Below are 12,612 nucleotides of genomic sequence, written 5' to 3'. Positions count from 1 at the left end.
CAGATAAGTTAAGAGTCCAGATGGTATTTAAGTGGAATATAGAGCTGAGGCAATCAATCATGGCTTTGGTTTAGTCAATGTTTATTGGGTGAACAGAACTCTGATCACACGCCAGTGAGGAGTTAAGAGTTATAAATCTACATTTATATCTAAAAATAGACACATTTAATAATTTCAAATAGAGATTCTTATTCAACTTGTTATAAATATAATATTACATGATAGCATTGTGGTAAAAATACAGTGGTGGAGATTAAGCCGAGCACAATTTGTTGAATGTAACACATGAAATTCTGTGTAACATCATAAAGACCTGTTTCCTCATGTGCCGGTTACACGTTTAAGAACAAGGACCACTGATACAGTTTGTGTGCTAAGTGCTGTGCATGATTTTTAAATTGCAAATATATATATACAGCCTGAATTTCAAAAACATAAATGACTGCGTCAGTGCTTTTAAAATGTAAGAGCTTAGTGTTTGTATGCTTTGGCACATTTTCAGCAGTAACACCAGTCTGCAGTGTGTGTGTGTGTGTGGGGGAGAGAGGCAGGTGTGAGCAGATGTTTAACATTCAGCAGGCTGCGTCCCATCGTTTTTTTCCAGCCCAGTTTTTAGCTGAAACCATTCCCACTTCTGTTATGACGAAAGCCTCGACCCAAACGCTCACCCCTCGTACGGGAAGTGGGCGGTGGTTCATCTCGTCTGGGTTGATAAAAAAACGAAACAAGCCAGAAGGCCAGGAAACTAAGAGCCTGATTACAGCCAATCAGCCGCGAGTCTGCTCACTTCAGTACATGGGCTTCTGCCGAGATAAGCTTTTAAAATAAAAATGAATCAACAATCTTATATGCGTCTCAGAGGACACAGCTTCTCCCCGTTACAGTGTCTTTTCTGTGAAGGTCCAGGCCTGCGCAGCTGTCCTCATTTGCCCTTCGCCTTCCCCATGGTGGATCGCAGTGGAAGAGTGCCCTCTGCCCATGAGTCGGGGTACTGCATCATCTTCTCCCACAGACTGACCTCCTCTCCCACCGAGTCCATTTCCATTTCCTCCTTGCCTATTTTAACGGTGCCTGCAGGGGGGAAGATTGCACAGTGAATGCAAAATTAGCGCAGAGTCTGTTATTATTAATGATGCCAAATTCCTTCAACACTCCTAATTGTCACACTGAGGGGAAGAGGCATGGACGGACGCCTTGTGGGCACTTCGGCAGTAAAATAAAATTAAGCATGACTTCCTCATAAAGGCTTTTATGCCTTGGCAATGAAACTATTTAAACTTGAACAGGAAAGCCACGGTGTTACTTTCTCTTTTCATGGAGATTAATTAAACTCACCTCCAAAGTTACAGAGTTAGGAGAGCAGCATAAAAACAGTCAAAAACCGGATCCAAACACTGGATTGAAATTAAAAAAGGGCAGGTTCACAGTTTTTCAAGTCCGCTTTAAAACCATAGTCAGATAACTCAGATGGCTAGATAGTGATAGACTATCAAAGTGGATTTCTACTCTGAAGTCGTTTGAAGACTTTTGTGTTTCACTGTTTTGTGGGGACTCTGTCAAATGAAGTGAGTAACTCCTGAAGTCACAGCGTTTTTAGTACAAACTCAGACAGCTTGAACATCATATATTAGCTTTCATTTCCTAAAATCAACTTAAACGAAACCACGATAGAAAGGGACGATTTATTCCAGCGTCAACAGCAAGAAAAACCTGTTCAAATGTTCACATGGACACCCGACTGACTACTGGAAACCTAGCTTTTAAGGAAAATCATTGACAAACTAAAGCAAAAGAACTTGGTGTGAACCAAAAAACCACAATGTGCTGACTATGCCAAGAGAAACAAAGAGATGATCATAAAACTGAGATAAAACAAAAACAGGAGAAAATAGTTCAAAAGGTTTGTTTGGTGCCATTTATGAAAGGTAGGTTATTATATTTACAATACAATACTTACGGTTAACCCGCTAAAGTAACAGGAATAACTACAGTTTTCTGAGTAGCACACAAAGGGAATACAAAAAGGAAACTCTCTGGATTTATTGAACTCTTGTCAGTTTTTCTTTTACCTTTTCCACAGCTGAGACGGATGCCTCCCAGGAACTCGTTGCTCAGCATGGCCTCCCTGTCCCACACCGTCAGCTCCAGACACATCCTCCTCAGCTGATCCAGAACCACATCCTTGTACACAAAAGTGTGGTCATAGTGGGGGTTCAGGTTCTTCTTCACGACTGCAGTCTTCCTCTTTGAGGTCTTGGATTTAGTCGGGAACAAGTACCTGCAGAACAACACACACCGAGTTGGTTTAGAGAGAAAAGCTTAAGTGAAAACCCACTGAGTGTGGTTTTAAGAGCAGACAGCTTATCACTAACCCTTTCACAAAGCTATCCGACGTGCCTCCTGTTTTCATTGCTATTAAATTCTTTGCCTCTTTAATCAGAACGTGCAGCTCTCCCCCCTCTACTGTCTCCGCTTTTTTGCCTGACAAGGAGAAAATGGACAAAGAGGCAAAGTGTATCCAACACAACCAGAGAAAAATGCAGTTTTTTTTATTTTTATGTTGTTGTTTTTTATTGTAGTCTTACCTTTGATTCTCTGAGGTGTCGGCTTTTTAGGTGTCACATACTTCAAGGAGATCACCAAATCTCCTTTGTACTGAGCAAAGGCTGAACACGGCATAGCAGAGGCTGCCTGTCGAACAGAAGTACATGAGATTTAGGACAAATGAGACTACTATATTAAATCTAACTATATTAACTAAGATTTCCTTTGAGCAAGGCTATTGAGAGTGGCAGAAAATTCACTGTCTATGTAAGACAGTGAATATTCTGCCAAAGATGTGATGGTAATTCAACTCTAATTACCTTACAAAGTCTTAGTACTTAGATGTACTGCTACAAACATATACATTGATAAATATAAACCGATCAAGCATAACATTATGACCACCTGCCTAATAGTGTGTTGGTATCTCTTTTGCTGCCAAATATGCAACAAACTGCGATGCACTGTGTGTTCTGACACCTTTCTATCAGAACCAGCATTAACTTCCTAAGCATTTTCAGAAACTGTTGTTTGTCTGTTGGATCGGACCACACGGGTCAGCTGTCGCTCACCACGTGTGTCAGTGAGCTTTACTGGTCACACTCTGGTTTTGTTTTGACCTTGAAGCTACTTGTTTATTTTTATTATACTGAAATAATCGTTATCGTCTGATCTGAGACTGTAGAACCGCAACAGCCTCTTTGGGTTACACCCAGTCTGTGTGCAGTTTTGGCACAGCCGATTTAGAGCAGACTGCCAGACTTTATCTTGAAATTAAATATTTTCAGAGAAGTGTTTATAATTCTGAGTTACTTCAGAGTTTAAAAGGCACCTTGTGGAGTTGTTGACCTCTAGTACTGTGCGTCTATGTATTTTTTAAAAACCTTTTATGAATGAAATGCACTAAAGTCTGTTAGAAAATTATGAGAAACACTAAATGGATGTTTTATAGGGAAGGAAATGTAATTTAACACGTTGGTTAGACCTCAGATGCTCAAAATGCAGAACTCCACTGGGCGCCTTCAACAAATTCTCATCTACCTTTGGCATGAGAGCCACACTCTCCTCATATGGCGAGTCAAGGTCTCGGCAGTCCAGAGCGATCTCCACCTCTCCCAGGAAGGCGTTGCGGCTGAGGCGACCATGATGCCAGACGGATATCAACATGGAGCGGGTGCACAGCTGAGAGCGGCTGATTGAGTACTGGAAGTGAGAGATGAGGAGGAGACTTTATGGATCAGAGGCCTGTCTCTGGACCGATACATTGATAGAAAAGTCTTTTAAATTTAATGCACTCATGCTGAGGGAGTTTTAAATAAATCATGTAACACAGATTAAAGAAGATACATTTATTGGAAGTCGTATGCAAAGTCCTCTCAGTAACTACCCTCTTCCAAACTTGTAAAGAGCCAATCAAAAACTACGAAAAACAGTAATTGTTATAAATAAATTCACCCAGCTAATGCTCTGTTTGCCACTGTATTCAAGCCGACTCCACATTGGAAGCACAAACCAGAATCAATATTTGACAACAGGTATTCTAATCTGCAATGTCAACAACAATCTTAAGGTCTCTGTAGGTGTGGTCGTTATTTGCAGCAGGCATGGCGCAAGGTCACTAATCAGGGAGTGGCATTAAGTCAACAGGACAAGGTCAACAGTCGCAGTGCAGTTTGAGAGGAGCCAGGTATAAAGCATCACCTTCAGAGTTTCCTTGTAGACGGGGTTGTTGGTGTTTCTCTTTGTGGTGGTCTTCCTTTTGCTCTGGCGGGATTTGTCAGGGAGTAGGTAACATTTGACATAACTGAAACACAATAAAAGAAAAGAAGGTCAATCAGTGTTTCTCTTGGACGCTGCTGCTACTGGGCTTTTGCTGTATTTCCTGACTAAATGCTGCAAAATAATATGTGTTGACACTCAATTTCCTGTGAGGCTCAAGTAATCACCTATGGGATGTGATTATCGCGACTTTGTAAACACAGCAACCTCTTATCTACAGTGATCAAAGCTGTGTTAACATCACTGAGGGGTGTGTGTGTGTGTGTGCAGTAGAAAATGTGTTGTTTCAGAGCCACAATTGGCACAACTCATCTCCGTGATGTTTTTAAGAGTTTTTAAGTGTAAAGCAAACTGTGCTTTAAATTGTCACATTACAGCTCTGCTTGGAAAAAGCGGAAGTTCATCATATTTACGGGTTGGAAATTTTCCGTGAGGCATCGCCGTAGGCCAGCTCGTGACACTCCTTGATGAAGACCTGGAGGCTCTGGGTAGGTTCGTCGTAGCTCACAGAGTAGACGAGGTTTCCACTCACCTCCACGCTGTCAAAGTCACCTGCCTCACTGTAAATACTCATCATGCTGCCCAGTGTGCCCTGTAGAAACAGACATACACTAGAGTTTGTAGTTTCATTCATACCAAAATACTGACACGTAGATAATATTTGGACAGGCTTAAACTAAAGTTTAATCCTGCAGAATAAAGATGAAAACTATAAAACTAGCATGAAATAACACAGAAACAAAGAAATTCATACATAATATTCAAAATATAGAAAGTGTGAGCCAGGGACAGATAAATAAATCAGCAGACATCAGGATGCTTCTGTCAATACATAAATCCAGAGTGACAGCATTAAAGTCTTGTTGGCCTCAGCTTTGCTTTCCCTCCCAGAGGCTTTGGTAACTATAGAAACATTTTGCTCGACTTTACACATCAATTTCACACTTCCTAACTTGCTGGAGGATATCCTGGGGTTATAGATGCAGCTTCAGATTATCTAGCATCAGTTCCGTTCTGAGAGACATAATGAGCTGTTTTTCAAAGAGCCTTTAGACGACTAATGCAAACTGTGAGAACCGTCAATACTTCACCTTCGAGCTGTGCAGGCTGGAGTAGCTTGATGCCATTGACCGTTTGTGAAAACTAACCAAGCTGTCGATATCTTCATCCTCTTCTTCATTTTCCTGTGGTCACATAATAGACATTTTTAACAACCATTCGAGTTTGCTTGTTTTACAAAGGGGTCAAACTGTCTAAAAAATTTAAAACAACATGATAAATTGGTAGATTTGTATGTGGTTAATCTGGTATAGAGATAAAGGCATCAAGTGTATATGAAATATTTGAAACATCTTCTCTTAACAAGGTTTTAGTCTTGGCAGTGACATTCAACAGTTCACACAATGATGACAACGAACAACGTATCAACATCATGAGCAGGATTTCTTTTACCTGTACGTCTAAGCCTGGTACAGACCGACTCCTGCTGCCCATCGAGGCCTCTGGTTTGTCGTGTCCATCACGCAGGTCCATTGTTGATACATGCCCTAGGTATAAAGACAAGCACATGGTGTTTTTCATTTGAGTCAAGAGTAAATAAAAACAGCTCCATTGCACAGGTCAATTTAAGATACCGACCAGGAGGTGTTTGGCGTTTGACACTCTTCTTGAAAATTCTGTCGACGTCCAACTCTGGGCTTGGACTGACTGGCTTTACTTCCACAGCCTGTGATGACGGAAAAAAAGAGACACATTGTCAGAAAAAAGGAAAACAGAAACTAATTTGAGAGCATGAACCATTTAAACGCATCTTACATTGTTAGCTTCTGTTTTGGCGCTGTCAGTGCTGACAATATCTGCTTTGACTGGGGAGGTGAGACTGGAAACACTGGACCCTGATGGGCTGGGGTGAAATGAGTGGGTCTCCTTCCTGAAATCCAAATATGTCACCAGATTTTTAAATCATTTTAGATCAGATGCCCCCATTGTGATAGCTATCGATGTAGTGGAAACTGTGAATTATACGTCAGCTAATCCTTGTTTTGTAATGCAAGAACTGTGATGACACTACACTATCTGTATCTGTAGCAAACATTGCTTGAAGTAAGTGTGTAGTGTTTGTACCTTTTAGATTCACTGTATGTGAGTTACCTTGGTTGCTCAGGGGTCACACGGCCGGACTCGGTCTCAGTTTTAATGCTACTTATACTGGTATTTTCCACAGACTCTGTGTCACTGTGACCCTGCTTTGACCAAGTCTCCTCCTTTGATTCAAACGATTCCCTCGAAGCAAGTGAGCCTGAAGTCTCTCTTGAATCACTGACGGAGGAAATCAGACAAATGTTGATTAATTATCTAATCCGTGTTTTTGGAAATGTGTGTGATAACAGTTCTGAAAGTGACAAAAGAGATATGAAGAATGAGGACAAACCCTTTGCTTTCCAACAGTTTTTTCTGCCTGGGTTGAGGCACAGGAGTGGGAGGACTTGGGTTTACACTGGTTTTTACTTCAGTACTTCTCAACAGTATTTCTCCTGTTGTCTCACGCTTCTTCACTATAACACAGAACAGAATCACACTTCTATATCAGATCAGTTCAGCAAAACGTAACCGTGCCATTGCATTTTTTTTGATAATTTCTCTCTCCATTGTTGAAGTGGAGCAACATTCCTGTGAGTGTGGGCATTTCATCTGAGCCCAGTCTGCTGAGGACTGTTTACATTCCTACTCAAACAGTTGATACCCACTTCCTCTTCCTGTACTCACATGGCGGCTTCTTTTTCAGAGAAACCCTGACTAGGTCATGTCCAGGATCTGTGGAGAAACGGTTGATCCTCTGATCGTAGAACCAGTCACCCGTCCTTTTCTTTAGATCCCTGAAATCCATAGCAAACACTTTTTTAAAGGTCTAGACTGAACAGAATTTACACTCATCCAGCAGCTAAATGCCATGCTGGTTAATAGTTACCCAGCGTGCTGCGAGTTGTGTGCTGTGAGCTCCTCAGTATTTTGCAACATGGTGTACATGGTGTACGTGATTTTGCTTCCAATTTTGCATCGTACATTATCGTTTCACAAGGAACAAGGAAACAGATATGTGTAAACTTAACATTGGACTGTTAACAGCTGTAAAAAAGAAGACTGTCTTCTTGCAAACTGTATTACTGTATAAAGACGTTTAAATAGCATCACAAACTAAATCATCCAAAGGCGCCGCGCTACAGAGTTGAATCAACTTTTGTTCATTGGGCTCAAAATACTGATTATTATTGATTTAAGTCTAATAATGTTTCAAATACACTCAAAATAGTTAATCATGGTAGGCCATTTGTTTAATTCAGATGAAATATTAGCTGGAGCACTGTTATTCTGGTATAGAAGTTTTCTCTTGATCAAAAACTTACATACATTCACTGTTAGTCCGCAAAATATGTTGTGTGTTGCCTCCAGCTCTAAGTGTGCTTAATGCATTTCCTTTCTCATCCAACCTTCGCTGACATTATTTTTTTAAGTAATTTGAACCACTCATTGGTCATTGGAAGTGTGTAAAACCACAGTGAAACCAACCACTGTGCATGATATACAAAACAGGGATCTATTAATAGAAAAGCGGAGGGGAAAAAACAAGGGGGGGGGGTATAGTGAACTATTATGGGACAGCATGAAAAAAGAGTTTCTTACGATTCTTTCGCACACACGCTGCACAACCAGGATCCGTTGGGGAGGACATTTCGGCATTTGCTGCACACATTGTGATTGCACATCTTACACTGGCTGGAGAAAAGACTCAGTCGACTCAGAGGCTCCAGGCATCTGCCACAAATATGCTGACTGTATCTACCACTGCCACGTTTGGCTCCTTTCCTCTTCGCATCAAGCAAGTCTGTCTTCAACTTCCTGTGGCAAGAACGTGACATGTTTAACATAATAGACACAGAAACTCACAGTACATCACATCTTTTTAAATCACACCAAGTGTCAGTTGAATTACAGCCCAGTGCTAAATCAAGATGTGAGCAATACAGCAATGTGTATAAAGATAAGATTGTTGTCCACTACATGACCTCTAGTAGAAATGTATCTTAGGCATGCTGTTGCTTGGGCAGGGTACTGTTTGAAAATACTGGTGCCAACAAGATACAGTAGCTGATTTTCATTATTGATACTAAAACAACACTTTTGTATGTTGCTTGTTTTCAGCATAACATTTTCATTTAATTAAATATGCTAAATATGCTTAATGCATCAGGGTTTGTGTTGTCTTTACATAAGTAACTGTAAAAGAATAAATAATAAACAGAGATGTGAGAGGCATGGGCAACATCCATCAACCATAAAAATCTGATTGAGTGTCAGATGCAAACTTTTGATCAGTAACAGTTTTTGACACTATTTGGTCACTCAGGGTTCCCACTCTGTTCTTGAAATCATTTTCCAGGACTTTTCCAGGACATTTTCAGCTGTGACAGTATGACAGACATGTTATTACAGTGTGCCATACACTAATAAATCCCCTGTCCCATTCATGCTTTGAAGAAGTGTTCTTTTTCCACAGTTGTAACTTATGTTGTACATTTGTTGTATGTTTATTCCTCTCTAACCCCCACAAATCTGGTTTAAAGATGTGCAGTCTAGGGTTCCAGTTTATCTATGGAATAATCAATTAAATTACAGTATGACTAATTTATCATATAACAGCAAACATGTTGTTCTTGTTTTTAAACTACGCCCACTTCAGCTCTGTGCTGCTCCTCTATCTGTCACTCAGCAGAGGAGACAATAGGTCCAATACTAGAAACACACATAAACTCAAAGTCTCTAGTTTTCTTTGGAAAGGAAATCCTTGGTGGGGTCTGAAAAAGGCAAATAGAGCTCTGGTAGCTGATGTCATGATGTGATCAATAATTTTCCAGGACAACTTAGGCATTTCCAGGACATTTGACTTTTTTTCTATCAATTTCCATATGTTTTCCATGATTGTAAAACTGGTCAACCATTGTCCAGGTTTTCCAGGACGCATGGGAACCCTGTCACTTCTTACACGCGACCGCTCGACACCCAAATCTGCCAGAATCTCTGCTGGCATTTCTGCTGCTGATGATATTGAGATTAATATCAATATCCTCTCACCGCACACGTTGCTCTTCGGCCTGCCTCAGGTCCTCATCCCGTTTGAGCACCTCCAGGATCAGCTCCCGCTCAGAGTCGGACAGGAAACCCAGATTGATCATGTTGGCAGCCTCGGGCATTGCGCCTCCAAACAAAGCCCCTTAGCACAGGTTGACTGACTCCAATCACTTATGCATCAAGAGGATCCCCTGAAGACAAAACAGAACATCAGGAATTCATTGGAAATGTAATAAACTGTGTAAAAGAAAAACATTACATACTTGCAAAACCTGTACTTTAAAAACACAGCACTTTTGACTCTTACCTGTTTTCATGAGGCAACGTAGACAGGGCTCTGCAATAAAAAAAAAGAGGACCTTGGTGACTTGGTGTCCTGTGGTGATGAAGATACAGACAGGTAGAGAGAGCTGTGTGGTCCTACTGAAGTAACTGGTAGTGACATTTCTACCGGTTGACATCCATGGAGTGAGGCCTCTACTACTTGTATAACTTTGCACTGCTGGAGGTGGTTCATTAATAAGAAACAAGACAAACATAGAACACGCTGCCTCATTAGACAGTCTAATCTCACTGCAGACATGTACAGAACAGCAATTTTGTTCTTGTATGGACTATACATTTGTGTCTTTATGATTCAATCAAAAGAAAAGTTGATTTAAACAAAAAAGATATTTTCAAACAAATAATAACTCACTTCAATCAAAAAAAGCCTTTTCAATCAACAGAAAAAAGGGTTCAAACGTAATTTTTTGGGTCTAAAATATTTTTCGCATTCAAACACTTTTTTGATTGAAAATGTTTTTCATGATTGAAGTGAAGTTCGTTTTGATTGAAAATATCTTTTTTGTTTAAATCAACTTTGAATAATAAAGACACAAATGTATGCATATTCTTGCTATTGTATTTAAAACCTTTTGGCCAGTGAAACAGTCAAATCAATCACCCATGGGAATCTAGATAAAGCCACCAGACACTAACTATTAAGACATGTTTTCCTTTCCACAAGGCGACAGGAACCAGTGTAAAACTTTGGAGCAAGCTTCTGGCTGAATCAAGCCTTGGAAAAATGATAAATTGCGAAAAGGAACCAGGATGCCAGAGGATTTGAAAATCCCACAGAAAGCCTCTTCCAGGGTAAAAGGTTGTTTTGAGTGGGACAGGCAAAAACAACATGAACTTGGCTATCATGTAGGGTTCCCACCCTTTAAGGATACAGAGGAATGGGTGGAGTTCAGTGGCTTAACCATTTGTTTAAGGCCTAAATCAAACGTATCATCTGTCATGTTCCCATCTGTGCTTTATTGTTTGAGCCAGCTGAAATGAGATTTAATTGAGGTGTACATGTGAATTTAAATAACTCAAAGGGAAGTAGCAGGGACCCAAGAGCTATTTCCTCATTGTTTAAATGCCTGTTATGCAGCAGGTTAATATTACCTGCTGGGCAACTTGTCTTAGCTTTCAAGGAAATGGCGCATGCGTTTGTACCAGATGACACAGAGATAGGGCACAAATTTGAACTCTCACACCAACCAGAAGACTGTATGTTAGGCTACACACAAAGATTTAGACTCCACTAAACTGCAAATGACATTTAAATCCTCTGGTCTGGTGTCCAAAATCACTTTAATTGATTTTTGCTGCTTTCCTATGCATTCATGTCTGTCCTTGTGCAAGACATTGTTCTTGCTCCACATGCATGTTGTCGTTTTTCAGCCTAAACTGTAGCTGTAAGTCTGAGTCATTTTGACTTGAAGTAGAAAAATTAAGCTGCAAGGAATCCATAATACAAGACAAATGACACTTATATAGGTCATCTTTGATCTATGATCATCTTTAGTGATATAAAGACGACAATTTGAGGTTGCAAAGAAAATGCTGATTCACAATTTACATCAAATCAGTCAGACATCAGTCTTTCCTTCACACAGAATATTTAAACACTCAACAGCAGCACTTTCGACTGGTTTTCTCACTGAGTTATGTTTCTGTCAGTGTTGACAGATGAGCTGCATATGATAAAAACATGACACTACAAATCATGAGAGAGAGCACAGCTGTCGTAGCTTTTCTATACAGACCACAATTCAAGTCATATATAACTTAACTGTAACGTTAACAAGGAGTAAAATGATTCATGATGGCATGAGCAACAAAAAAGAAAAAAAGAAAACGTTACCGTGAACGCAACATCCATGTCTTATGATTATAAGGCTGGTCATGTTAGAAGTAGTAAACCGGGTAACAGCTTCAATCAATGTTACAAAAAATAACGGAAGATACGAAACATTCCAACTACAATCCAGATTTAGCAGTTACTGTGTTCCATAGAACGAGTCGGCTGCAGCAGTCGAACGTTAACGTTACTAAGTTACCAGCTAAAAAAATAAACTAACTGCTAACGTTACTCAACAACAACAACAACAATACACCACTTCACTTCACCGAGTGACCACAAGTCAATTAGCTTTTTATCGAACTGTAAAGTGTGATTAATTAGGGACGACTGCTCAGTGATTTTTTAATTAAAAGAAAATGACACACACCTGTTGCTCAGAAGTCGAACGGTTCGCGTCGCCACGGCAGCGAGATGTCCCTGAGAGAAAACACAACAGAAACGTTAAAAGAGCCGCACGTACGTATAAGTTAACTAACTACTGTCGTCTATATAGCTAAAGACAAGTTTACTCACTCACTTAGTCACCACAGTAGCTATTATTATGACCCAGCCTTCCTATATCCCCAATTCCCCACTCCTCCTCTGTCTCTCTTCTCGCCTCCCGTCTCTCTCTCTCCACACACACACACACACACACACACACACACACACACACACACACACACACACACACACACACACACACACACACACACAACAGTTGACTGACTAGAGAAAGTCCCAAGTACCGGAAGATCAGGAAAGTTTGCAGCAGCGCCTCTCCACATTTTCCGTGACAGGTGCATTTCCTCTGCTCTGTTTACCACTGAAGGAGCGAGATGTGGAAAATCTACAACCACTGACACAGAGCTTTTACCCATTTTTCTCTCTCTTGCCTCTGGAGATAAGAAGTTATCTGTATCTGACGGTGAACGCGAGAAATGCCACATAAAAAATAAAAAAAACGTGTAGCCAATTGCAATTTATAAAATTTGCTGTGTAAA

General features: G+C 40.4%; 1 protein-coding gene across 3 annotated transcripts; it reads right to left on the bottom strand.

Moving 5' to 3' along the window:
* Nucleotides 1-67: 67 nt before the first annotated feature.
* Nucleotides 68-12,232, bottom strand: sytl4 (synaptotagmin-like 4). 3 transcript variants are annotated; one of them, XM_085789436.1, is made up of 19 exons: nt 12,155-12,224; nt 11,997-12,046; nt 9,758-9,787; nt 9,454-9,641; nt 8,005-8,220; nt 7,090-7,199; nt 6,755-6,878; nt 6,475-6,642; nt 6,139-6,253; nt 5,962-6,049; nt 5,776-5,870; nt 5,415-5,507; nt 4,737-4,915; nt 4,246-4,348; nt 3,586-3,747; nt 2,586-2,691; nt 2,373-2,481; nt 2,070-2,278; nt 68-1,071 (listed from the first exon to the last, which is right to left on the bottom strand). In XM_085789436.1, exons 4-19 carry the CDS (start codon nt 9,570-9,572, stop codon nt 923-925), a joined length of 2,145 nt encoding a protein of 714 aa, XP_085645562.1. In that variant the 5' UTR covers nt 9,573-9,641; nt 9,758-9,787; nt 11,997-12,046; nt 12,155-12,224; the 3' UTR covers nt 68-922. The 3 variants fall into 3 exon arrangements, with proteins under 3 accessions (XP_085645562.1, XP_085645563.1, XP_085645564.1); XM_085789437.1 differs by lacking the exon at nt 9,758-9,787 and having other exon boundaries at nt 12,155-12,232; XM_085789438.1 differs by lacking the exon at nt 12,155-12,224 and having other exon boundaries at nt 9,758-9,826; nt 11,997-12,047.
* Between the last annotated feature and the right edge of the window lie 380 nt (nt 12,233-12,612).

Source organism: Trachurus japonicus, chromosome 10 (genome assembly GCF_045865225.1).
Source record: "Trachurus japonicus isolate A0001 chromosome 10, Traja_1.0".
Taxonomy (NCBI): Eukaryota; Metazoa; Chordata; class Actinopteri; order Carangiformes; family Carangidae; genus Trachurus; species Trachurus japonicus.
Note: the sequence above shows the minus strand (reverse complement) of the source record. Positions and strands in the feature narration are given on the sequence as shown.

Coding starts and splice junctions, on each gene's coding strand:
- sytl4 (XM_085789437.1), bottom strand. CDS start 9,572: ATGCCCGAGGCTGCCAACATGATCAATCTGGGTTTCCTGTCCGACTCT. Junction 6,643..6,754: donor AAACTGTTGGAAAGCAAAGG/GTTTGTCCTCAT, acceptor TTCCTCCGTCAG/TGATTCAAGAGAGACTTCAG. Junction 5,871..5,961: donor CAAACGCCAAACACCTCCTG/GTCGGTATCTTA, acceptor CTTTATACCTAG/GGCATGTATCAACAATGGAC.